The sequence below is a fragment of the Centroberyx gerrardi genome, chromosome 14 (assembly GCF_048128805.1).
Source record: "Centroberyx gerrardi isolate f3 chromosome 14, fCenGer3.hap1.cur.20231027, whole genome shotgun sequence".
In the NCBI taxonomy this organism is placed as follows: Eukaryota; Metazoa; Chordata; class Actinopteri; order Beryciformes; family Berycidae; genus Centroberyx; species Centroberyx gerrardi.
This window is the reverse complement of record NC_136010.1, coordinates 13,961,986-13,989,400: the sequence shown is the minus strand read 5'-3', so window position 1 is coordinate 13,989,400 and position 27,415 is coordinate 13,961,986. Positions and strand designations below refer to the sequence as shown.

The window sequence follows — 27,415 nt, the reverse complement described above, 5'->3', positions numbered from 1 at the left end:
GGTAAAAGCTCCAGTGCTGTCCCTTCTTGTGCTGCAAGTATCTAAAGTTAAGAGTGTAGCCATCAATTCTTTCAACTTAATGCAATAAGTCAACTACAGTTCTCTGGAAATATGACTGCATCCTCCATCATGCGCCACATCTACAGCGAGTAACATTAAAAGCAATTTAATGTAATGAAAATAACACAAAGTAGTATTAAGTAGTAAGTATTTTATTTACTTTTCAGGCTTGAATATGTTTCATATGAAAGGCAAAATTAAAATGAATACTTTCCTTCTCCATAGCTTAGGCACGTTACAGAAAGGCGTTGTTTGTAAATGAGACCATCAGTAACAAAACAGACAAGATTTTTAAAAAAAAAGTGAAAACAAATGACACTGGAGCCCAACAGGGCATGTGAATGATGTGGCTATAAAGTGATGTGTACACAGACAGAGGCACATAGACATCAGCAGACAGGTCAGCAGCAAGAGCAATGCAGCATTGGAGGGAGAACTCTCCACAACACAGACCATTCATCGACCATGAGAGGAAAAACCGTCAGACAATGTGAGCTTTGGGATAAAACAGGGGTGCAAATACAACAAGGTGCCAAAACATTTTTCTGCGAGACAAAAGTGAGACCTGAAGTATTCGATCCTGCCCTTGCTTTTACCTTAACTACTTCATACCATATGGCTTAGGAGTGTCTCACTGGTAAAACATTCTGAGTGAGAATACTGAGTTTACATCATACGGTCAATAACTTATATTAGGTAATAGAAAACACTGTTTCTGATACAAACCTGGAAAGACAACACCATCAGTTAATACAAGCTTCGTCTGGGCTCACTGAAGGCCCAGACTTCCACTCCCTGGCATCTTCGCCAGCCATCAGCCACAGAAGCACAGCTACAACAAATCCTTAGGCACAAGCCAAGATTTAACCTTCTCCTCCCAAACGCACTCTCATACCAGAAACACAGGAAACGAGAACTGCCCGCAAGTTTAAGGGCAACATCATTTAAATCTTGATTACCAAGTTAGACAAACGTGTATGAGTAAAAGCCGGACTGAGAATCTAAAGTTGGGAATGATGAATGCTTAAGTGTAGGAGTTGGCCGTCGGGGCCAATGTTTGACATTCAGTTTTAGCCCTCTCCCAGTTATTCACACAAAGCCTCCATTTTTGTATTTTATCACAAATTCAAGGGGCAATTTACCTGCTACATCGTGGCAGTGTGACTTAAAATCCTTGCAGGTTTCTGGAAAGCAACTTGGTGCTGCGACAAAACTCCCCAGAACAGCACGGCACAATGAGCACCTTTATGTCTGGTGCAGCAAAACATACAGACAAGCAAGGCATACAATATGGCATGTTGTCTTTAAACCTTATACTGGCAATCCAAATCATCCCATTTGGTCACTGTTGGTCAACAATACTGTATTTTGTTTGGTTATCTGTCCCTCTCTTCACACTACGTCTAATTCAAACATGAGAGACCCCCCGACTAAAAAAGCAATAGAGATGTCAACAAATGAAAACTAAGACTTTGCAGAGAAGCTGGAAACAGCAAGAGGCCTTTGCTGAGGACCATGAAGCCACTTTTAACAGAGACATCTGTTAGAACCAAGACATTTTCCAAAGAGCCATTGAATAAAAACATAATAATCGTGGCCATTATCATCATCACTTATCATGTAGCTTTGGCAGTTATGGGGATAGTTATGTTCAACAAATCAAACACTGGATAAGGGGGCCATAGTTGCTACTAAGACTTGAAACTTAAGTAAACATTAATACATTTCTGAAGTATTTCATCACAAAAATTGTGAATCTAGGACTGCACAATTAATCCTGTATATGTATTATAGTGTATTGACAGTGTTGAAACATTTAATTTCATTTAGAATGTCCCCCATAATTGAAAATGGTGATATATGTGTACAATGAAACAATTTCCTCAAATCTGCAAGACTAATTGTGACTAAGAATCATGATCACATTATCTATTAAAATAATCAGGATTATCTTTTTAGTCTTAACCATGCAGCCCTATGGAACTGAGGGAAATTTCATTATGCCTTGAGCAAACTACAATTCTGTGCTGCCATTACAGCGGCTGCATCATCTAACCCCCTGTAAACATGTGGGGAGATAATACAAGCCAAAAAAAAAAAAACTAAAGCAGACAATATAAAACATCATCATCATTCACACTCAGACCACAGCCTCCTTTAGGACTGACAGTTAACCCTGGTCCTGCTGCATCACACAGTGTGGGGTTCGACTCCCTACAGACATGATCATAGAGGAGTAAGACTATCAGTGGATGGGGGAGTGAGAGTTTTAAATGTGTCAGGTTGGCTGGTAAAGGCAACTGCAACGCAGGAAATGGAATGACGTGCAGTTTTCGGAATGTAAGTGGGAAATTAAAAAAAGCTTGGCTGAGTGTGTATGTGTGTTTGTGTATGCAGACGTAGCATATGATGCTGCCTGCTCTCTAGCTGCTTCCAACACAAACAGGCTATGACTTCTTCCTGATGCCTTCAAAAAAGAATTAAAAATCACTCCAGGATTAGGGTGTGTGTTAGACTGGAGGCGCATAAGTCCCTCCACAAAGCGCAGAGGAGAGACACATTAAAAATAGCCATAGAGAGCCCTCGTGTTTTACACATATACATTTAAAAAATGAAAGTCACATTATGAATGTTTAAAGGTTTAAATAATAATAATTAAAAACATGGAGACAGGAGCTCTTTGAGAGCAGGTCAGCTGCTGCTGTTCTCTGGCCAACAGCACAGCAGGAATAAATATATATATTCATATACGCCAAAGAGAGAGGAGCAAAGAAACTTAACACCTTAACCTGGAAACAGTTTCAAACTGATACCTTTTACAACTCTCTCTTTCCCTCCTCTTAGCCTCCAAACTAAGCAACTGTTGCGCTCACCTAGAAACACACAACAGAAAACAAGCCGCCCCACAAACTACTAGTCCAGGGCTGGAACTTTTCAGCCTCGTTTTTGTTCTCCTGTTGTTTATGTCCGTTTCTCCTTCCTGTCCACAGTCGACAGCTTCCCCTCGGCCCCCCTCCCAATGTCCGAGTCGCTCCTTCTCTTCAGGCGAGCGGAGAGGAGGCTGGGGGGGGGGCGGCACAGGGAGAGAGGGAGAGGGGGATGGAGAATGGAGGGAGGGAGAGCTGCCTGAAATGTAGGCCAAAGCGGTGGTGGGCGTTTCCATGGAAACAGTGTTCACAGCAGTCAGTGACATCATCGGTACGGGGAGAGGCGACCGGGAAGAGGGGGGCCGGGTGAGGGGGGTGGGGGGGTGGGGGGGTGCCACAGAAACACGTCCTGATTGGTCCTACACGCGGTTCTCTCCGCCCACTCTGGTCCTCCGCATCATCCTGAGGTAGAGACAAAGAGAGAGAAAACTCAAGAATCTTCTATGGCCACAACGCTCGCACAGGCACGCACAGATCGAGGCAATCAATAAACCCAAAATCATACCCCAGCAGCCACACCACCACACCTCACACACACACCTTCTGTTCTGTGGGTCCATGTGGTCCAACAGCGCCTCCTGGGACACCCTGAAGTCATCTAGAGGGGACTGGTAGCGGGCTTCAAAGGAGCCCTCCCTGCCCCTGTAGGCCATGGCCTGGGCCGGGGACTGGGGCAGAGGGGACATGGAGGAGGCTGAGGACGTCGAGCCCAAATCCCCCAGACGCTCACGCCCTGTCTGGGCAACTGCTGTCACCGACGCGGCTCCGACTCCCAGAAATGGGCTCAGAACCTCTCCGTTTTCATCCTGATGGAGGGAGAAAGGAGAGGAGAGAGACATGTAGGGAAGATAAATCAGCGCGCCATACTAACTCAGTAGAAAGTGTCAACTCCAGCTCTGTGAACTCAGTTTGTGTAGAGAGAGTGGTAGCTCACCCTGCCCCTGACGATGTCCATGTGGACCAACAGAGAAGCCAGCTCAAGATCTTCATTGTAGCTGTTCTTCAGAGGCACCGACCGGTAACCTGGCACCATGCAACGACAGAGACACGCTCATTATAGCACAGACAGAAAAGATAATCAGTGGGATTTTAGTCACAGAGCATGTTACTGTGGTGTGTACCTGTCTTGAGGCTGTTGATGGGGAAGGTGGCCTGAGCCAGGAAGTTTTGGTCACTGAACATGTCAATCTCATACACCACAAAGCGCAGGAAGGCAAAGGCAGAGTTGCACACTGTGAAGTGAAATGGCTTTCGTGGCCAGGTGGGGTTCAGACCGTTATCCGCTGGAGAGGAAAAAAAAGAAATTGAAGAGTGAAAGAGATTAGAAATGTACAGAATGCACCCACCACACAACTGTGCGAGTGCAATGCCAAAGTCTATGGGATGAAGCCACAGAGGAATTAACCCTCTGTTCTGTTGCAATGTTAGTTCTTTGGCTGAAACCAGGCCATAAAACTTTATGAAAGCTGTGGCAAAACTGCGTCCATACTACATAATGTTTTCCCCATTACATTCCCACACATGGCTTAGTTGTTTGTACAACTTCCTGTTTTTCTAGGACCAGACAGGAAATTACACGAGGTTGATGTATCCAGTAAACTTTTTCTAACTACCCGTTCCTTGATTTTTGGCACGGTGTCCTTTACTGCCAGCAAAATCAAAGGGTAAAATTAGAGCAGTTCTCACCTTCTGAGTCAGTTTTTTGCTTGGCGCTGTCATACTCTGCCCCACACACCTCGATCTCGATCAGTGGACACACAATGCCGCGTCCGTGTTTGGGCAGGTGTCGCGCCCCCAATACCTTAAGATCAGAAGAAGAGCAGAGTTGGTACACCACACACTCACTTCGCACATACACACAGGCGTCACACATATACACACAGTCCAATCCTCTCTCTACCTCGATCTGTAGAGTGACTGGGTCAAGGCTTCGTAGTGTGTGTCTGTCAAAGGGATCAAAGTTGTCGTCCCTCATGATGGGCGGTTGGAGGACATAGCCGCTCCTTCCATTCAGCATGAACAGGGCCTGGTTCATCTGCATGGGCTTGTCTGCACACGGGAGTGAGGGAGGAAGGGAGGGATGAGGAATATAAAAATAAGGTAGCAAGCAGAGAGAGTGCAGGGGAAGGAGAACAATGAAAAGAAAAATATTCAATATTCAAAAGGTACGATATCTACCTGCTGTCTGGAAGTTGAGCGCCACCAGCTGGGATCCGCAGAGCCACATGGGCAGAGGGTCGTAGTTAGAGGAGTCTAGTCTCTGGCCTCTGGGGTAGATCCTGGACAGCTGCAGCCGGTTGTACTGCAGGAACTTCTTCCCCTTGATCTTGTTGACGTACTTCTCTGCCTTGGTCTCAGGGAAGGATGACATGTCCCGGAAACAGGCCCGCTCTGTGCCAATCTCTACAGGAGACAGGGAGAGAGAGGATAGATTCGACACGCGTGTATTGGTAAGACATGTGCCTAAATGTGTCATAGTGTACAATATCGGTCACATCTCTACTGGAGTGTGTGTTCATGTATGACTGCATGTGGTGCGTAATCCTTACTGTCCTCGTCGAAAGGCACAGGCCTACAGTAGATGACCAGGTCAGACAATTCCAGTGCAATCTTCTTCCTCCTCTCCATCATCTTCCCCTCCTCCAGCTGAGCACACAGACACACAACTTTAAATACAGCCACACCAACAGTAACACACATCCCTTTCCAGTTTGTATTTTCACACAGTAGCCTACAACAATAGGGGAGTGTGGTTGTACTAGACAATAGACAGCTCCCAGGTGTGAACGTGTGCAACTGAGTGTGAAGCAAAGCACTGCTGAAAAACAGCATGCATGTTCACTGTTCAGTCAATGTTCCCTGGATAAATAAAGGTTATGGGTATGTGTGACCTGAACCCTTTGAACCCACAATGTGGCGAGCACATGCTATGCGTGCCCTCATTCTCTGTCAGCCGTGTACTATACCTTGGCCTCCGAGGTCATGGTGACCTCACGAATCTTGAGCACCCACTCCTTGAGTTCCTCCTGGCTGCTGGCAGCGATGTCCAGCACCTGGCCGGCCCGAGGAGAGGTGGCCGGCACCAGGGAGAAGACATGCGGCCTGCTGCCCTTCCCATCTGGACGCACGACTAAAGAGAAAACAAAGAGGGAAAGTTGGAAAGAAGGCAGACAAATAGGGATGTAGAGGTTTCCCTTCCTATTTAAACTCTTGAGTGGCCAACTATTTTCCTCCAGCCACCCATAGGAAAATGTCATGTGAAATGCTTTGTTTTTGGTTGCATCTGATACAAAATGATTTGAGGTTGAGAAAAAAACATTATGCAAACTTCTTCTCAGAGCTAGAAAGCACAAACAGTGAATATACATATGGAAGAGTGCAGAGTATATAAAGAGAAGGGTAGGATACAGTACATAGAAAGATATTATCGAACCATTCCCATTCTACCACTAGATGGAGCCAAAGACCCACTCAGAGGAACAGAGGCAGGCTCAGGTATTAACTGTAGTTAGCAGGGGCCACAACAGTGCATGACAGCATGTGCCAACAGTAATGGTCGTGTATTGACTGGATTGGAGGATGTCAATAAAATACTGGAGGCACAGCTGTGAGAGGAGCGAGAAGAATAATAAAACCAAAGGGAAGAATTCATTATAGAAGAGACAGAAGGAGAAAGAGCAATGATTGACAAAAACGATTGGAAAAGAAAATAGTGCCTGTCTGTTTTTGTTTTTGTTTTTACGTGTGCACGCAACATATGACAGCCAGAAAACGAGGTTGCCCTCTGGCAAGGTGACTGTGAGCTCTGCAGCCCCGCAGCACAGAGCAGAACAGGAAGGGGCGGGGCCACTCACCAATCTGACAGGAAGACACGTCCACACTTCCTCTCAGCAGATCTCCCAGAGGGCTGTTCTCTGTCATCTCCTGCTTGACAGAGGCAAGGAGGATAAGGAAATAAGTGGACACCCCATTTAGAAGCTATATTCCACACTGTATACGTACAGTCTCTACTCTATGACAGTGAAAAATTAGCACTAGACAGGACTTGAGGCTGATGAGTGTGCTGAATTGTCACGGTCAATGGCAAGAGGAGTGAGATTACCCTGGTTCTACTTAGGCAAATGGTCAATTCTGTTTGGTATGCACAGGTGAAATCATAAGTGCACCATCATTGAGCTTTTATTTATTTATTCAGTTAGAGAGACCCCGGGTTCACTCAGGGTTTATAGCTGACCCTGTGATTCAAACTCTCCACGGAGGGGGCAAGCATAAGGTCGAATTTATATACGCTCAAATGATTAGACACTTATGTCGCCATAAATACACGTCTACGCTTTATCCTCACTGTTCTGTCAGGCTCCACCGCTGACGGACTGATCTCTTCCACATAGTTGGCAGGAAACCACAGCTGCTTCTTCCCTCCACAGTCACCCTTCCACCTGAGAGCAAGAGAGGTAAAAAGAAGGGTTTGTTTGAAAACTATACTCTCATAAATAGTTGAACTCATTCTAAATACAATTACTGTGAACGTCATCTACGCGCAGCCACTTCTTCACCGAATGTTATGCCTGTCACTCACCATCCTCCTTCCTGTTTGTCCACATTGGAGATTATGGCATTCTTGGTGAAGGAAAGCTCATCATCCCTCTGAGCTTTATACTCATACATGGCTCTCACCGTGCACTGGAAAGACAAGACAGAGGATTATGACACACACACACACACACAATTACACACATTCACTGTTTCCACTGTGAATTACAGTCAAAAGTGTTCCTAAGCCGGAGTGTTCAAGCACACACAAACCCCTCCTTCTGAACACTCACCTTGAATGTAGGCATTTGATTGGCTTCCACATAAAAGCCTGGGTTCCTGCCTTCGTACAGCGACCCGTAGTCTGGCTCCTATTGGACAACAGATTGAGTGTTAACAGGATTTTACACTTTGGGAGCACAATGTAATGTACAGACTCTACTTTTTCTTCCAATAAACAATGCCACGTCACACTTATTCAGATCGGAAATTATTTAATCCACATTCTCTACACAACAGTTTTATTCGTACATCTATTCAATACAGATTTATTCATCTCTAACAGGTGTTTCATACACTGTATGTGGTACTCACAGCAGTGCCAATCTTCTCCAGTGTGTCCTCATTGATGGGATAGCGCAGCTTCATCTTGCGGTACAGAGGGTGCTTCTCATAGTAGCTGATGAGATCTACTAGGCTGTCAAACTCTGAGGTGCCCAGCACCACGGTCTGACCCTCCTGCTGCACGCGACAGTGCTTGATCTTACCCTCTGCCCTGTGGAGGAACCATGGAAATAATCAAAATTACTTCTTATTTCATTTGGAACATGGAAAGTAATACATTTTCATTTTTGTGAATGTTAGAATGTTAGCTAGGATAGTGTTCTTTTTGCATAAGAAATGGTTCCCCTCTCTTTATTTATCTAGGATTTTGCCTCTTTAGGAACCCTTTGCCCTTCTCTGCATGCTTCCTGGTTCATGGTTAAATTATACCAAAAAATTTGTATATAGAAGTAATGCAGTAGACGTATACAGTTATCATTTAGTCAGGAATTGGGACTGACTTACCTGAAGGAGATGGCAAAGGAGTTGGGTTCTGCCCTCTTCCTAACAAGGAAGGCCCCGTCACGTGGAACCCGCATCAGCATGTTTTCAGCGTGGCTCCTGGACAGGTTGGCGTGGTACCACCTAGGACACACATTAACACATAGCAAGACAAGAGGGTCAAGCGGGTCAGGTTCAATAGGCAAGGCCAAGAGAAAAGCAGTGAGTAAAGTAACTTAATAACTGCAGGATATCAGGAAAAGACAGACAAAAAAATCCATTCTACTCCTCTCCTTAGTCCTTACTTTTTCACCCTAGCCCTTAAGTCTCACATAATCATTCTATGGTCACATGAACATTGTCAGAGCACTATGATGCTGACCCTTGCACTCATTCTTGGTTGCTTGTAAATTTGGTGACCTAGGAATTGAAGCTTATTCCCTTATTCTGCTGTTGCACTCATTCTAAGTCCCTCAGGATAGGAACATCAGCTAAATGTCTAAAATGGAATGTGAAAGATTTAATGAGGGGAAAAGCATGAAAACTATGACTTCAGTGTAAATTAATGGGATTTGTGTTAAACAAAAACAAAAAAAAACACATCATTGCAAAAAAACACAAATAGTACATTTTAGAGAAAAATGAGGGGAGAGAAGTTCAGTTGTCTTTTGGTTCAATAGTACTGTCACATACTGATCAGTATAAATATCTTGGCTTGACGCTGGACGAGCACATGACATTTAAAGAAGCTGTCAGTGTTCTAGCTCAGTCAGCGGGTAGAGCACTGGGATCTGTACTGAACAAAGTTAAACTAAACTAATGTGGTAATCTGGGATTCCATACTTATACACAACTCTATAATTCATGTGTGTGTCCTGTGTCTGACTATGCTTCTGGTGTTTGGGGTTTCCGTGAACATACAAGTTGCAACACTGTGCATCACAGAGCTATTCAATCTTTTTTGGGAGTCCATAAATTTACTTCAGTTTTGGCCATTAGTGGAGATATGGGATGGGAATCTCCAAACATCCGACATATAGGTCAAATGCTTCGGCTTTGGAATAGACTTGTGAAGATGTCTGATCAGAGACTCACTAAAAAGATATTTAATTGGGACATTTCGCATGGTCATCCCTGGGCCAATGAGTTGAAATCCTTATTTTATTTGAACAATTTGTCATTCATTTTCCAGAACAGGTTACTTTGTGATATTCAGGAGATTAGGAGTAAAATGTTTCTCATGTATAAAGAAAAATGGTCTGTTGATATATGGTATAAGCAAAAATTACGAACTTATTGTCTCATAAAGAGTAGCTACAGTGTAGAACCTTATGTGAAGTATAATTTAAACAAAAGACAAAGATCCCTATGTGCACAGTTACGTTCAGGAGCATTACCATTAGCCCTAGAGACGGCAGGTTTAATGCCACTCCGGAGGAGGACAGACTTTGTTTGTTGTGTGAGTTAGGTGAAACTGAGAATGAGGTTCATTTCTTGCTTTACTGTCCTGTCTACGAGGATGTATGGGATGGGATGTACTTTTTAGTAAAATGTCCTCTATTTATGTTGATTTCTTTGGGCTGGATGATTTTGAAAAACTTGAGTTGTGCTTCAAGAAGAGAATCTTTTCTGTAGCAGATTTTATTTGCCAAGCTTGGGAGAGAAGGCAAAATATTTTGTTTAAGACCGAGCTGTATAATAATCTGTAATTTTGTAATGAAATGAAATGTATGAATACTGCAACTGTAACTTTGGTGTCTTGTAAACCCATGAGGGTTGGGCACTTTGTGTGCATGACACGAAAATAAAAGAAAATCAAAATCAATCATTGCAGGATTACGCGAAATCGTCTCAAATCTGTGTGAATACGGCTCGAGACTCACTCCTTGCTCTCATGGGCATTGGTCTGAGGCACCGGCTCCGTCAGTTTCATCTCAAACTCGTTGCAGCGCAGCGCCACCTGCTGGTAGTGGTTGATGAGGGCAAAGAGCGTGTCGAACACCAGGTTGTCAGTCAGGTAGAACTTGGGGCTGCCCGCCTCTTGACGAGAGTGGATTCGACAGTGCTGCACCCGCCCTGAGCGCCTGCAGCAAGGGAGGGAAGGGATGATAGGAGAAGAGAAGGTGGGAGACCTAGTGAGAAATTATATGATTTAAAAATCCTTTACTCTCTATACAGCTCCCTGTCAGGGTCCATTTATCTACTTGTAGTTGCACTGAAGATGCCAACACTCAGAGCATATTCACTGGCTATTTGAGGATAGAATTAATCTTGTTAGAAAAATGTCTCCCATTGTTTTAGGGTTAACATGTCTTCCAAATATGAACTCTGTGGTGTCCTACTGAGAGTCTTTACACCATCCCACTTATTAACCTTGAACACATCGCCCTCTGAGCCTATCCACACATTGTGAATCTAGATGGATAGATTGATTGATTAGCTTTGAGGTAACCCCACTCATGCATGATTCTATGCATTAGCAGATAGGCAAGTGATCACACGATCAGACCGTGAGAACTACGTTCAATCAATGACAGAGAGATTGACATTGACTGATCTGCCAGTCTGTCACTTTGCAATGTGCATGAGTAAGAGCTAACCCTGCAGAACAAACAGTATGAATCAATTCTACTGAGACGTACAGTATGCTATAGTATAGATACCCTACAGCCATGGCTGGGCGGTAATTCGATATTTATGTCTATTGTCTTTCACCAGAATCATATCGTGATGAAATAATATTGAGCTATTTTGATATACAATTCTGTAACTAATGATAAAAAGCAAATACTAATTACAATCTCTCATGAAATGAGATCTGAAACCAAATCAGGGAATATTATTTGCTATACGTCACATTACCATGCAGCTCAATGCAATGAACATCAATTTGATTAGTTGACATGTGATTTTGCATGTTAGCAGATCATTATCATTATATATCTATATCAAAATAATTTCCTATGATTACCAAGATTTTCATTTTGTCCGTATTGCCCATCCCTGCCTACAGCCCATTACTGGTAAACAAACGCAGCTGAAACCTGTGTAGAAATTCTACAGTTTCTGAATGCAAATCAATATGGTCTATACCAGAAAGACAGTGTATAGTCTCCCACGAAGGTCTCACTCTCTCGGACCAGGAAGGAGCCATCAGGAGCTCCGGTCTCCAGGCAGTACTCAGACAGCAGCCTCTCAGCTATCTGCCGCCCGTCCCGCCCTGCGCCCAGCTTCCCGTGGAACCACTTCTCCGTCACATGCTGGTCCATACCGTTCGACACCTGGGAGAGGAGAGAAGAGGAGAGGAAAGAGAAGAGAGAGGGAGACGCTGTTCAACTCACAGCTATTTCACCAATGTTTCCTTAATTTTCATTTAGCCGCAGTGGCCCGTCACAGCTGGAAAATTGCCCCCACAGACAGAAAAATGTAAATGGAATGAAAATTCACCATCTGGCCATATTGTTCACCCCCTCTACCCGCATACAAAATATAACAATTGCAATTATAACACAATTATCCATATATCATGATATAACCATCGAAAAAGCCATTCTTAAATTGCGACACATACTGGAACTGATCCTGGAATGGGTCCTGGAGCAAACCTGGGGCTCAGAACCAAAATAACCCCCAGCTCCTACGGGAAACACTGTATTTCACATACTGTATGTGAATTAAGCGCAATGTCTGGTGGTCCACAGGTTCTGTTAGAGCACCAACCCCTTTGCATTCAGAGGCAACATTCAGGACTAGCCAGTCTGGTCTCTATATAGTATCTAATGCAGGCCAGGCTTCCTCACCTCTCTATGCTCCTCCTCATCATCGTTGCCCTGGTTACTGGAGGTCTCTTCTGAGTAGTAGATCTTACTGCTGGTCAGGACAAAGAAATGAGGGTACCACTCCTGAGGGGAGAGAGAGAGAGGATGGAGGGAGAGAGACAGTTATTCCCACTGGTCTGAGTAATATGAAATATTTAAGGATCCATGTGTTGCTCTAAGAAGTGGCCCAACTAGGCAAGGAGGCGCCCTCTTTCAAACTATCCCACTGGCTAAAAGACTGAAAAAAAAGCAGTTCATGAAGTTGATGCCTGGTTCTAAAAAGACGAGTGACCCAGTTATAAAAGTACATGGTGAGCGTGCTTACATGGTTGATGGGGTCCTCCAGGAATAGGATGCCGTTTTTGATGGAATTGCTGATATCATTCTCTGAGTAGGGAGTGGAGGTGGACACCTCCTCATAGGCACTGCCCTCTGCAAGCTTCTTATGCTGTAGGAGGAGGAGGAGAGGAAGAAAGATGAGAGGGTGGAGGGAAAAAGGGAGGGGAGAAGTGCAGACAGGAAGAAGGGGAAATACATCAGAAATCAGAATTTTCAGTGTCAAACGGTTGTCCCTTCATAATAATTTCCTACATCTTTGTTTCGTCTTTGGTGAGGAAAAAATATATTTGGCTTGAAAAAAACTAAAAAAACTAATATCCCATGGTTCCTGGCGACCCCTGACCTTGATGAGGATCTTTTTCTTGAGCTGGTTGGGTGAGGGCAGGCCGTCGGCTGAGATGTCCACAGCCTTGGTCAGCAGCATGTCCCCGAACACCTTCTTAAAGAAGGTGGCCATGTTCCTCTGCTGCACAATGCTACAGTGGTCCTCGATGGACAGGATGATGGGATAGCTGTGGGAGGAAGACGGATTAGCTCTCACAGTTGCAACCTGACAGGAAAATTACCACGTTCTTTATCTGTGCTTGAGTGTAATTTTCTTCCCATGGTTTAACACTGGAATAACAGAGTGAGCGGTGTGATTTCTGCCCTTACACATTGTTTCCATTGATATTTTCTTTGTGAGCTCTCTCTCTTTATCTGTTGTTTTCATCTCTTTCCTACGCAAGCCTACACAAACAAAAATAAGTCTAATCCAAGCGGGTTTCGCTCATGGAGACTCACTCAGATGTGACGAAGGCATGCTCTTTGATGGTCGTCAGGACATCACAGAACTTGATCTTCGTCGTGAGGGTGTGCCCATGGTAGATGACTGGCATTCCATCTGGACCATCCCAGCAGTCCACTGGAGATAAACACATAAACATACACACACACACACCATTTATCATTTCACACAGAAACTAGTAAATGTACAGTGTTATGTTCTGTACTTCAGTGTCATAGATTCACAGATGAGTTACAGACCTTTAAACTGGGAGAACCACAGGCTTACATCATTTTTATTTACTCTAGTATGAGGTAAGGCGACCCTTTAACCCACTCTAAACAAGTTCTATTAATAGAAACCCGTCTGACAAGGGTTTTGTGTAACGGCAATATACAGCACAGTTGTGCAAGAATGAGTGAGTGAGTGTGTGTGTGTGTGTGTGACTAAGGGTGCGGTGGTTGAATTAAAAGTGGAGCTGAACGGGAGGAGGACGGGGTGTGAGACACTTGGTTAGGAGGTTGAAAGTCAAGTGGTAGTGATTTATGATATGTGGGTAAAACGGTGTGTGTGTGTATGCGTGTGTGTGCATATGTGTGTGTGAGTGTGTGTGTGTACCCACACTCAATGCAGCGGCAGCCCATCCTTAGACAGCGAGAGTACGCCTCCAGAGACGACTCACTGGAAAACTGGTCTCCCGTCAGGTAGCTAAAAATAAGTATGCAACGTCAAAGCAGCACGCACACAAAAACACACACACACCTGCATAGTCTTTCAGTCAAAGGATTCACACAAATTCATATACCAGGGGCTGCACCACATACACACTTTCCATGGTGGTAGCACAAACGCATGGAAAATGTCGTATCAAAAGGGTTTTCTCTCTTTGTTGACTCGAGTAAACACTCCTTTCTCATTCAGCCGCTCAATTCAAACTTAATCAAAGCAACATGGAAGTTCTCATTCCGCCACTCCAATGAGCATTGTTTCACAACTAGTACAGAAGGTTATCATTTGAACTGCCTTTCACACACTTTTCAATAGGAGGAAAAATACATTTTCCTGCAAAATACAAGCCTAGCTCTCATTGTGAAACATGATTGTTAAATAATACACTTTAATCTGATGTATGAAGTCAGTTCAAAAGCCCCTCTGGCTGGAGGGTGTAGTATCAAGGGAAAGATGCCAGAATCCAGTGTTCCCAAGGCCTAATAACAACTGATTTAAATTTTGACAAAAGCTTGACAAAATGAAATGTACGCAGAAAAGTCCCGGTCTCACACAAAAAGCCTCCCTCTCTCTTCCCGTCACCCCGCCCCACCCGCTTTCCTCCATCCATCCATCCCTCCCTCCATCCTTACGTGTTGTGCGAAGAGGAGATCCAGTAATGGGACAGGGGGTTGTTCATATCGTCAGGACACACCTGGTCCAGGGAGGCGTCCCAGATGGTGTTCTCCTTGGAGAACAGGTAGGTCAGGAACTAGACAAGAGACAAGATGGGAAGAGAGCATTGGAGGGTGTACTGGGATTACTGCAGCTTTATTACTCGTCAATGCAGTAGTGGTCGCATTTCCCGTCCCATCAGGACACGAAAATGATCGAGCGAGCATCTGCCTTGCTGAAGTGTCCTTGAGCAAGACACTGAATCCCTAACAGCTCCAAGGGTTGCTGCTAGGGATGGGGGAAAGCAAAAATCCCTGTGGGGACTAACAACAATTATAACAATTTCTATTTTTATTGTTATAAACACTATTCTTTCCCTCTTTATGGGGCTATACACTGCATGACCAAGGCCTTTACACCTACTATCCAACACCACATACTCTCAAATAGCACCAATTCCTGCGGGCTTCCTGGCCCCAGCTTCCTGTTCTCTTTAGTCAATCATAGCTTTATGGTGTGACCACAAAAAGCATCCCATACTCTCTGCAGACCTCTCACACGGCGCCACAGTCAATAACCTTTTCTATCTGTGTGGGAGGAGGTGCTTTAGGCTCGAGTCATGACGATCCATGTCAATTTCTGTAAGCATCTCCCACCCACACCGACAACATAGGGGGGCATCGGAAAAATAACTTGTTTTTTTTCCTTTTTTCCATGAGTCAGCAACTCTAAAGACTCAGAAAAGAGCATGATGAGAATCAAAGGCAGGGAGAAAAAGAAAGGGGGAGAGGCAGCGAGAGTGTGTGTACCTCGTCTTGGTGGAAGTAAGGCTGCTCCACTTCTCTCAGGGGGTCTTTCAGGTAGCCGAACATAAACTCCTGCACCTTGTTGCTGTCTGTGACCCACAGTTCCTGCATTCACATACATACAAACACAAACGCATTGAACCTTGCAAACGAAATGTGTTGACTAAATCGACAATAAACTAGACGTCCAAAGGCCCAGAGAGAGAGGGAGAGAGAGAAAGAAAGAGAAAGAGAGAGGGGGAGAGAGAGAGAAAGAGAGTACCTTTTGAGACTCCAGGAGGAAGCTCTTGAAGTCCTCTAGAGAGATCCTCTGTTCCGGTCTGTCAATGAACCTGACGGAGAAAGAAATGGTTCACTTGAGAAAACACGGATCCATTACACACCAAGAGGGATTCATTGTGTGCGTATGTTATGTGTGTGTTTAGTGTTGACCTACCTCTGTAGAAACGGGATCTCCATCTGAAAGAACGGCCAAAAAGGTGTTAGAACTTAAGATTTAAAGTGAATTACTCAAAGCAATGGTCTTTTGGTGTGTATAAAACTAGATCTAACTGAAACTAGATCCACACAACCTTCCTGGGGGGGCTGGGTGCTTAGTCATGGGGGCACTGAGGTCATCCATTTAATCTGACCCCAGCCAGCCAGCCTGCCTCTTCATCTTTGTGTATGTGTGTGTGTGTGTGTGTGTGTGTGTGTGTGTGTGTGTGTGTCCTAATGGCCTCCACCAGAGGGGTTTGGTGGGTTTTAACTGGTCTATATTGATCTTGCAGCCATTTGAGAACAGACAGATGGGGGAGGAGAGGTGCCTTGGCAGGGCATCAGATGGGGTGCTGGTGGGATGAAAGTGCTAGGACGTATTGGAAAAAAAAACAAAAAAAAAAAACTATCCATAGCTGCAGGAAACCATTTCATAATCTTACATTTTTCTGAGCATCAAACATCAGACTGCGATAGAGTTGGGCAAATTGGCTGAAGGACACGTCACCGTTCCTCAACTCTGAGTCCTATAAAAGATAGACAGAGGTAGAGAAAAAGATAAGGGGGGAGAGAAAGAGGCTGTAATGAGATCATGTTAAATCAGACATCATTAGGCCGTAACAACATCTCATTGAAAGGGAAGTAGGATGGGAGCTGGAGTGGGAGGGGGCTGTGATAAGTGGAAGCAGGTTACCGGAAGTTTCTCTCGGAGGAACCTCATGTTGGGGACCCTGTAGTTGACCTGGCTCAGCATGCTCTTCAGATCCTTACAGGATATCCTAAACACATACACACGTTTATAGAAAAAAATCAAACACAAAACATGGATATGCACGTAGAAAAACACCGACGCAAGCACAAAAAACGTACACAAACTTGTACACGCAGACACTCTTTAAGGGTCTGACAGAAACAACTCACACAGAGCAATGAGAAAATGCAATTTTAAAATTTATAGATGCCGAAAACTTTTGCGACACAGATTTCCCTGTGTGTGGTTAATCGTGACGTGTCGTTGTCGTGACTTTATTATTATTGCACAGTGTACAATCGCAGCCAGAGGAGACAATGCCCTAACAGCCTAACAAAGGCTCGCCCTTTGTCTAAGAGGTAACAGACAAACATCTCTGTGCATCTCTTCCATCCTCTCCAGTCTGTTTCCTGCCCCAGGAAGCGGTGCTGGTGTGCGGCTGAGAGGTTAGTTCCTTCACTACACCTCACCACAACACTTTGAGAGTTACCTCCCAGCCTGGTGAGTCTTGTTCACAGTCTTGTTACTCGAGACATTTCAGCAGAGGGGACGGGACGCGCAAACGGGGCAGCAAACATTTGAGTCATATCTAATTTGACCTACTTCCTGCAAGGGCGATCTGATCGGCTCTACAGTTCACACCTTTGAAATGAGCCGACTTACTTGTCTTCTCTGTTGCGATCCACCGCATAGAACTGCTTGCGTAACCACCTAAGAACAGAGAGAGTGAAAGAGAATTTAACATATGCCATTTGGTAGACACTTTCATCCAAAGCACTTTCCAATACCATGAGTGCATAACCCGAGGTTTTTTGATGTGATGTGATGTGCGTCTATTTGTGTGTGTGTTTTGTTTACCTTTCTATCTGCAGCGGTGTGGGCGACTTCAGTGTGTCGGCCACAAGCCAGTTCAAGCCCTTTACCCACATGGTCATCTCCTCATCAGATGTCGCTAATGGTAAAACAACAATGTAACAACAGCAATATTTTCAGATTATGGCATGCAAACTTCTGTCAAAACAGTCAAATAGCAATATTCACCGTGTTATAACTCACTTGCTTTAGTAATACTTGTCTTCTGTACATTCAAACACAAAAAAGTCCCACATAAACAAAAACCAGTGATGCAACCCACATTCCTGCTTGCAATTACTGATAACCAGGGTCGGAAACAAAAACATGAACATCAGAGGTGCTAATGGGTTATTGATGGACGTTTTCAGTTCATGAACTTATTAACAGAGGTATGCATGTTAAAAATATTGTAGCAAAGTAAAACACTGAACCAATAGCACTGTCTATTATACTGTCATATTTGTAAGCCTGTGCTTGTGTTTGTGTGTTTGTGCGTACCGGCTAGGCTGAGTGCTTTAAGGCGAAACTCCGTGCCATGTAGGATGACAAAGCAGTGAGCCTGGTCTAGCCGTGCCGCCGAGTCTTCCACATAGCGCTCAAAGTCCCGTGACTTCTGTCCAGAACGGATCTCCTTGATCTCTCTAATGTCGACTGCAGAGATAGACACACACACACAACAGTTAGCCAAATAGAGGCAGCATTTCCCAGCACATTAAAAGATGTCCAGCACAGCCCAGCATTGTAAAATCACAGTGTCTTGGATTGCGGGATTGTGTGAGATATTGATGTTCAATATTTCAGGAAGGTGCATTCTCTGTCATGGCATCACACAAACAATGATCTTATAGTTCACAGACCCAGACCTACTGCACGTACGCAACGTTTCAAGCCCTCTGACCACAGAAAGCATTTCAGCGAGGCTGAGACCATGACCTCAAGCCACACATGCACGCTTTAACCTGAGACTTAGAGTACACAGATATAGTTCAATATGGATTTCAAGTTGTGATCAAGTCTACCGGCGATACCGAGATATCTTCAGTTTGTATTTCACCACTGACTACAACTAAAACCACCAATTACTAATCTGAGAAAGGGGGTAAATCTGGAATCTGGCTGTGATGGGACTGATTTAGTCTGTCTGAGTGAGAGCAAGGACCTGACTATGTTGACGCCACGCCAAATCCTACTAAAACAGAATCCACACACTCACCACAGAAGTAGTGTATTTATTTGTGTGTGTGTGTGTGGGGTGACTTTTAGTATGCTTGCTTGTAAAATGATTCATGAAGATAAATCTCAAATGGCATAAGACTTGGAACAAAAAGTACAACTTTTATAGCACACTGATATACTAATTATAACCCTGAAGTGACTCGACCGATCGTGCGCAAGTTTGTAGCCCATATGATACAGATCTTCTGATTTCCCTTATCTGAACTGACTGAAAAGCACAGGATAGGCTTCAGTACAAGTCTGCCATATCATTTAGCTTTAGAGATGATATAATTGAATACGGACTGAATTGAATACAGTATAATATTCTCTTGGCCCCAGTAAGGGGCAGTCAGAAACTTTATGGAATGCGTAGGCTGCAATGTACAGATGAATGGGTTCCTATCGTATGAGCAGCAGTTCAAGATGTAGGGACTCTCCTGCTGAACACACACACAAACACACACACACACACACTGCTCAGCTCCTGCTCCTCTTCCTGCCCCCGAACCACACATCCTGTGCTTCTCTGTCGCCTACACACCACATCTGTGCCTGTGAATAGGTGAGCATGTGAATGTTCTTCTCATAACTTCTCATATTTTTTTTCCTCACCAAGAATCTCAGTGAAAAGACGAGCCCTTCTAATCATACATCATATCTCAGTTTACTTTACTCTGCAGACGGAGCGGGAGACTTCCGCCGCAGCGAAGCGGCTTTCGACAGGCTGATTTGTTAGACAACACTTTCAGTCATTTGAGTCAAAATATTTGGAGTCTGCCTTGGACAGATGCAGGAAATAAGAGATAGCCAGAGGTGTAACCTTACCAAAGGAGAGGAGAGGAGGCATCCTGCTACACACTCCCACACTTCCTCCATCGCTCTGGCCCACTCTATCCTCCCTTCCACACCATTTTGCCACTCCTCACTCAGTGCAACTTATTATGCTTCATCACAGGATCTTAAATTAATTGTATGCAATATAACCTGGAGTCAGAGGCCATCAGTGGTGTGTTGCAGATGAAGCATTACTACGGCTGCACAATATTCACAAATAATCATAATGCAGTTATTTTGCTGGATATTGCAATTGGAATATAAATTGCAATACAGTGTATAGATAGATTTTTTTTCAATATTTTCGGCCATTTTTAGGCCAACAAGATACAGTCATAATAAAAAACTGAGATGTTGTTGCTTAATATTTGCCACATTTGTATACACGAAAGTTTGCTGTTTTGTTGTTGTTTTTTTACAACGTGCAACTTGATTTCTAAGGCATATCTAAGGTAGTTTAATGAGCACACAACCAAGGCTCACAGCATTCAGCACAGTTCCAGGCATCAACACAAGAAACCAACATCAACACACTGGACGCAGCAGCACGCAATATATGTCACATTATACGCACATTGAATAAGTTACACCACATTTCACAGAACACATTAACAGACAAAGTGCAGTGAGTGCAAGACATAACTAGCTTGGGATCAGTGCGAGGAATTCAACGTACGTTATTACAGTAGGGAAAAGGCTGTTTTTGAAGCGGGATGTTTGGGTGGGCAGGGATCTGTAGCGTCTCCCAGCAGGCAGCAGCTGGACAAGGTGGCGAGCAGGGTGAGTGGGGTCAAACACGATTTTTCATCCTTTTAACTTTTATAAGCCAGAAACCAGGCTCAGCAGCAGAATACCATGTTGAGGAGTCGATTTTGAGCACCCACCATTCTGATCAAATAATTGCAGCCTCATGAGATTTGGAAACTGAAGTAGCTCATATTGCGATTTTTTAAAATCTTTTCAAGTAATTGCGGAGTTGTAAGCGTGACAGTTTCAGTGTGCACTTCCACCTCAGCCCTCCGCTGATCCCTATCAGCTCCGTTGATGTCACGTACCATAAAGCTGAGCTGAGGACTTTCCCCTTGACAAATAACTGTCATCCAGCTATATGGACATTGTTCCCCTTTTCAGCACACCGCAAATGGAGCGAGTCCCACATGGAGCTGCGGTTATTTTCCAATGAGGACACAATCCTTACAGAGAAGTTTTCATGTTGAACCAAAAATCTGAGAGCAGATGCTGATTGTGTAACCTGTTGGCGCCTGCTGGTTTACATGGCACTAATTTGTTGACATTTTTCTCATAAATATACTGGATTGACAGTCAAGTCTGTGACAGAAATACGAGCGGTGTGCTAGCTGGAAATGACATCAGAAGTTTGAAGAGAGAGACTGTGTGTGTGTGTGTGTGTGTGTGTGTGTGTGTGTGTGTGTGCTTTGCAGGAGGTATGGAAAAAGCAAGTCAGAATGATGACAGTTTCCACAGAGGTGTACAGGTATCACCACGTCACACAAGCCCAACCACATTTACAACCACTACCGAAAAGAAAATTAACAAACAAACCAAAAATATAGGCCTGACTGAATATTTCTTCTCCAGTGTTTAGGCTACAAGTTTCATTTCTAGAGAGATTTCCATGATGCAATTGGTGACTTTGACAACATGCAGACACAGCATCTTACTTAAATGTGGGGAGACATGTTTGCACATTCACACATCACACACAGCTAAACAAGAACAAATCTAATCCCCAGCACACAAAGTTTACTACACCTCAGTCCCTGGCTGAGTCAAAGTTCATTTGAAGTTAAGACACAGGTGTCACAGTTGTGCATTAACTAACTGGTTTCGTTCATTTTGCAAAGAAAGCACTGTGTGAGCGGAGCGGAGGCCGAAGGGAGCACCGAGTGTGACTTGAGAATGTGGATTTGAGCACTGATTGACTGGTTGGCAGAAAAGCCGTGTCGCAAAGACAGAATGAGATGCATCTACACAAACGCACATCCATGCACATGTAAAATACTAATCATCATGGGTGTTTATATCTGTTGCATTTGAGCCTATTAAAGCAGATACATTACACATGTTTGTGGTGTAACACTGTAAAGGACTGTAAAGGATCTAATAAGTGGTGTCGCTCCATCTTGCTTTTCTGCAATATTCTGCCAAATACTTTCGTGCAGCGGTCCATAGTCTATAGCCCAGCTGATTTCACCGATTAGTTCCCCCTCTCTGGTTGAAGTTTAGTAAGTGAAATCAGCTGGTGTAGTGTTTGGTTGGAATGAAAACCTGCAAACTCTTGGGTCTCCTTGGACCAGGACTGGAGACCACTGCTGTAGTGCTTCAGAGCAAGGCTTGTTAACACCTGAGCCGAGAGTTCACCGACACTGTGGCGAGCTCCCAGACCAGGAAGGGAGGCTCCGCTATTAGAGCACCAAAATCAGATCATAGCCTGAGTGTATCAAAACACACAAGGAAGTTCATTCATAAAAAAAATCCCAAATTGCCTCCTTCATTACAGTATCAGGAATGAGGTCAGTTAAGTTATCTCACTTTGGTGAACTACAACAAGTTGCTCTGTAATGATGAGAAGTAGCAAAACGATGTGTCACACAAACATGATCCTCTGATTCATGTTTTATCGCTCAGTTATCCAACATAACCTGCACAAGCAGAAGTTCTAAAGATGAATCACGAAAAGGGTGATACTGAAGTGGCTGCAAATTTATAGCGCATATGCGAGTAGTTACTCCAATACAGTTTTACATCAGATGTTTCTCAACAGTGTGCTGTATCAGAACAGTCTATAAAAAGATTATAAACGTACAAACTAATCTAGCCTTTTGGGTCCATATTGTCACTTGAAAAGGACTATGAATGCAGAAATGTCAGTTTGCCAGGATTATAATGGCAATTTTTAATTTAGGTTCATGTCATGCCCTGCCTACAATTCTAACTAGTAGATTACCGCCAAAATTTAGTAGGCTGCACCCTGCTACTGTACGCTAAGCTGGACAACAACTTAACCTAGATCTTAATACATAGTACTATGATATATAGTATAGGCTATGTGAGCAATAATTAATATCTGCTGCTAATTATCTGGTTTGTGACTGGCAGGATAGGCCAACTAGAACAAGCACTTTTCTATAAATTATCCCGAGCATGAGATCATTAAATAAGATTCTCCCTCAAGTGAAATCAATCTAGGAAAGAAAATGTGCGAAACACGCTTCGATCAAGGGCCAAACAGGTACGCTTCTCAGCATTATATATTTAGCAACAAACTAGAGCACCATTTCTATGGTTAAATGGACATAATTCTGGCAGTGTCATTGATACGGGGTAAATACGATGGCCAAATCGTTCCCAAATGATCACACACTTCCAGTAAAAACCCTCATATTCTATTTCTGTACATTAATGAGCCGTCTAGGCCGATATCGCCTCCCCAGAAGTATCAAATGGCAGCTATGAGCTCATGTGTGTATGAAACCCTTCATGGCAGAGAAGATGATACTCAGTAAAGAAAAAAAACACAAGCCTACAGTCTTTTTTTTTTTTTTCTTGCTCCTCTTGCTGCATCCGGAGCAGAGTGCAGCTGTGCACAAGGCATCCTGCTACCCAGGAGACAGACGAATAAACGACTCACTGAAGGCCTGTGTGTCCTCACTTAGACACACTGTTTTGTTGGAGACTAACCTGATTGTAAGCCTTGCTGTGAACCTACAGCAAGCTCCTGTCAGAGCCACATCCGACTTTCATAAATGGAACTTTCTTCTTATCGTCTGCCCTTGATTTCTGTGCGCAATGTGTTGTCCCTACTTCTGGAGAACATAGTCGTTCCTAAAGCAGCGTTACAATGTGAAGCGTCTTGTTCCAAAATTTGATTTCGAGCATTTGGAAAAAAGTTACCTCTGCTCTTACAAAATGAATACAATGCCACAAAATTAAGACAAATAATGGTAGTATACTTTTTTTAAGAGAGTGGGCAGTCCACTAACCTTCACCTTTTTTTTTTTATTATTTACTCAGACAGTGAAAATGTAAATGGGGACAACGGGAAAGAAAGCTCTGGCAGGATTCAATGCTAGGCCAGTGGGGCACAAATTGAGGATAGTAGGCGAGTCAAGTCCTTACTTGACAAAATGACAATACACTAACAAGCCAGACCTTCTATATTTTAGTGAGACTGGATGGTAAACTTCAGGAAGTTACTTTTATGTTTTTCCAAAATGAATCTTCATATACACCCTACAGTACATTACTCACCCACTGTTTAAAATTCCTTCAGGTCATGTACAATTGCTAAGTCTGTTGTGAGCCACTCAGGCGCCAGAGACCACTTTGTAGTTTTCATGTTTCTATTTATGAGTGTATGTAAACAGACCTGTTTTGGCATGTGTACCTTCATATTAGAACCTGTTTCGTGTGCATCTGTATGCGTGCGTGTGTGTGTGTGTGTGTGTGTGTGTGTGTGTGTGTGTGTGTGTGTTACTCACTCTCTCCCTCTATTTTATCCGTGCCCCGCGTCCAGATAATTGTCCTGGTCTCCAGCTTGACTTGAAATGTCCTTCTCTCCGGCCGCTGGGACTTCTTAGAATAAAACAGCGTCAGTACTGTCCCCAGCTCCAGATCTCTGTAGAGCTGGTTCATCTCCGTGTCGTTCTCCATCCACGGAACAGGTCCGTTGGAAAAGAAGCTCGAGGTCCCAGCCATGTTCACTTCCCCCGTTTGTTATCCTTTTCCTTTCAGAACAATCTGCTCAGTCCAGGCCTAGACAGGGATACCTACAGGAGGAGCGGAGGGGGGGAAAACCCATGAAACAACAATTCCCTGGAGACTTCTGTTGTGTCAGTCCTGTACACACATTTTACCGCAGTGAAAAGTTGACACTGTCAGAGTCAGTGACTCAAATACCTCAGAATATGGTTACAGATATGTTTAAAAAAACACACACACCAACTGGCAAAAAAAAAATATATTTGTACATGTAGATGACATTCATTCAAAATACATTCTGAGAGGCCAAAGTAAATATTTGGATATATTTGCAGATATGTTGTCAACAGCCCATAGGAGGAAAATGCAATTCCAGTGTTCAGAATATATTTTGAATGAATGTCATTTTCATGTATATAAATACACTTTTTAGACCATTTTTGTATATTCTGAAACATATCCCTGAACATATTTAGAAGTATATGTGAAATATCTTCTGTTGTTGTATGGGAATTACCTGAAGGCCTGGATGTCTGTCCATTTATGAATTTACATTTGCCAAAATCCTTGCATGCATGCTGCACTATTAGCTGTGGTTTAGTAATTTAGTAAAGTTTAGTGTTTGGGCTATTTTACACAGATGCCCTTACTACAGAACTACAGTAATGCTGTAATACATTTTAGAAGGACACTATACAAACACTAACATAAAATAGGAATATTATAGGAACACTATAGGAGAGAATATACCATAAAGTACAAGGTCACACTAAAATCACCATTGGGTACCATTGCCACTATAAAATCCCAACAGGAATATTGTAGTGATTTTTCTTTGACTTTGATGTGCTCACAGAAATGACAGCTGCAACCTCAAAAGAGATAGCGACTCTCGCAAAGGAGGGGGGGGAGAAACATGTTTATAAAGCTAATCACACCAGATAACTTTTCTCTCCAGCATTAAAAATCCACAGGTTTTTACCTCTAATCCGGCGGCGGGGACCCTTTAATCGGGATTTGACTGATTTTAAACCCCCGTCTAACTACCAACAGGCCTGTAATCTGCTGCAATCCATCCCAGTGGACAAGCTATAAAGTTTCCTCTGGATGGAAGAGACATCCCATTATTGGGAATACAACTGGTGGCGAATGGTAGCAGAGTGGGATACACAGTGTAACAAGAAACGTCTGGCTATTTTCACAGCGTGGAAACAGGGCTGGTATATCCAAGCATTTCGCTGGGCCGAGGGAAGTATCATGGCTGGTTTTCACCCCTGACAAAGCCCAGGTAGCAGCGGTTCTTTTTTTTACCCTTTTCTTTCCCGAGCGTTACCCCCGCTTTCGGCTTACCGTGTGGAGGAAAAATCAACTGGAAAACAACACGTCGCAGGGCTGCTGTAACCGCCGCAATCTCGGCCGACCGCACATCTCCAACGGCCCGACTGGTCCTCTCTCCTCTCTGCCGTCGTCTTTCTCCTTCTCCTTCCCCGCTGTTTTCCGTGATTAAATCATCGCTGGGCCCTGGAAATGCGCTCCGGTCCCGACGAGAATGATCCCCGTTTCCTCTTCTCCCCTCCAGTCGTCCATAGAGAGACAGACAGAGAGAGCCGTGTAGACTACGCAAGTTTGTCTGGTCTCAAAACCAGCCCAGGCCCTTCCCCCCATCCGAGCACCACTGTCAAGCTAGCCAGAGTAAATAAAAGAATATCCGGTTGGAATCTTCAGAATAAAAGCCGTATTGATGAACGTGTTGCATACAGTGTTTTGAGGCTACTAGTGAAAATATACAATATAGGTGGTGGACATAATAACAGAAACACCTAACAAAGTATGAATATCAAGTACATAATAATGAGCTGCTGTACAAGTCCTGAATTGTGTGTAGTGGGATATTGTCCCATTGTCCCAGAAGGAAAACCTCCAGCTCTTTGGAGGATGAAGGAAATGGAAAACTACTTCCTTTAAAGGTTCAATCATGTTTTTGGTCTGGTGATTGTGGAGGCCATGAAAAGTTTAGACATCATCCTGGTGTAAAATCACTCTTGGATTTATTTAGTGTTTTGTGTGTATGGGGGAATTATCATCTTGGAATATGGGAACATCATGAGGGAATGGTGTTGGCACCATAGGGTGACGCCTGCACAAAATGGCTTCATATTGCTTCGCTGTTATAGAGCCATCATCAGACCTAATGACTCAGACAAAATGACTGCCTGTCCCATTACAAATCCACCACCATGAACAGTTGACACATACATTGTGGGTTGAAGGCATCCTTTGGCTTTATCCAAACATAAACCCATCCAGATGTGGGAAAATGAATGAAACACAACTTATCAGACCATATTGCTTTATTCCATTGTTCTGTGTCCAGGTTTTGTGCTCCTTACACCAGGTTATGCGACATTATGCATTGGCCATGGATACAATTGGTTTCTAAATGGCAGCCCTGCCATAAATACCAGTTTTTGTTGAGACTACAGAGGTGTTGATTCAATTCTGTGATCATTTCTGAGGTCATGATTTTGTATCCTGTTAAGTGTCCGTCTATCTGATGATGGGCTTCAACTTGCAACCACTGGTTCTCTTTGTTCTTCACTCAGTTTGCCTGTTTTTGACATATATTCACCAACTATTTGGCCTTTTTGGTACTCTGTCAGGTGCATCACGTTGCTTTGAAAACTTGTATTTAAAAATGGTGACTATCAGACCTCTTTTAAAGCGCTGTACACCCCAATACTCACTAATGACTCAACTCTTTTAAAAATGAATCACTTTTTACGCTCTTATTTTGAAGGCAAAAACGCATTACTTCCGGTATCGCTCTGAGTATCTCTGGCTAGCTTGACGCAGCTCCCTCTCCGAGCCCTCATGTACAACAA

The 27,415-nt window shown here is 43.7% G+C and overlaps 1 protein-coding gene across 2 annotated transcripts; it reads right to left on the bottom strand.

Annotated features, from left to right (window-relative positions):
• Positions 1-196: 196 nt before the first annotated feature.
• plcg1 (phospholipase C, gamma 1) lies at positions 197-26,142 on the bottom strand. Of its 2 annotated transcripts, none has more exons than XM_071921045.2 (33): positions 25,884-26,142; positions 24,314-24,601; positions 18,258-18,410; positions 17,763-17,856; positions 17,568-17,615; positions 16,848-16,932; positions 16,597-16,680; positions 16,113-16,135; positions 15,939-16,008; positions 15,680-15,781; positions 14,849-14,967; positions 14,110-14,195; positions 13,505-13,625; positions 13,065-13,233; positions 12,708-12,830; positions 12,365-12,466; positions 11,658-11,845; positions 10,448-10,648; positions 8,589-8,708; positions 8,115-8,295; positions 7,814-7,891; positions 7,567-7,670; positions 7,333-7,426; positions 6,842-6,914; positions 5,954-6,117; positions 5,537-5,633; positions 5,166-5,390; positions 4,888-5,036; positions 4,674-4,788; positions 4,109-4,270; positions 3,922-4,010; positions 3,528-3,793; positions 197-3,389 (listed from the first exon to the last, which is right to left on the bottom strand). In XM_071921045.2, the coding sequence occupies exons 2-33, from the start codon at positions 24,528-24,530 to the stop codon at positions 3,347-3,349; spliced, it is 3,945 nt and encodes a 1,314-aa protein (XP_071777146.1). In that variant the 5' UTR covers positions 24,531-24,601; positions 25,884-26,142; the 3' UTR covers positions 197-3,346. The 2 variants fall into 2 exon arrangements, with proteins under 2 accessions (XP_071777146.1, XP_071777147.1); XM_071921046.2 differs by having other exon boundaries at positions 6,842-6,911.
• Between the last annotated feature and the right edge of the window lie 1,273 nt (positions 26,143-27,415).

Bases quoted from the DNA above. Each gene is read 5' to 3' on its own strand.
- plcg1 (XM_071921045.2), bottom strand. From the start codon at position 24,530: ATGGCTGGGACCTCGAGCTTCTTTTCCAACGGACCTGTTCCGTGGATG. The intron at 6,118-6,841 runs GTGAGTGGCCCC...TTTTCTCTTTAG, and splicing joins CGTGTCTTCCTGTCAGATTG to TCGTGCGTCCAGATGGGAAG. The intron at 4,011-4,108 runs GTACACACCACA...GCATGGTGCCAG, and splicing joins CATCAACAGCCTCAAGACAG to GTTACCGGTCGGTGCCTCTG.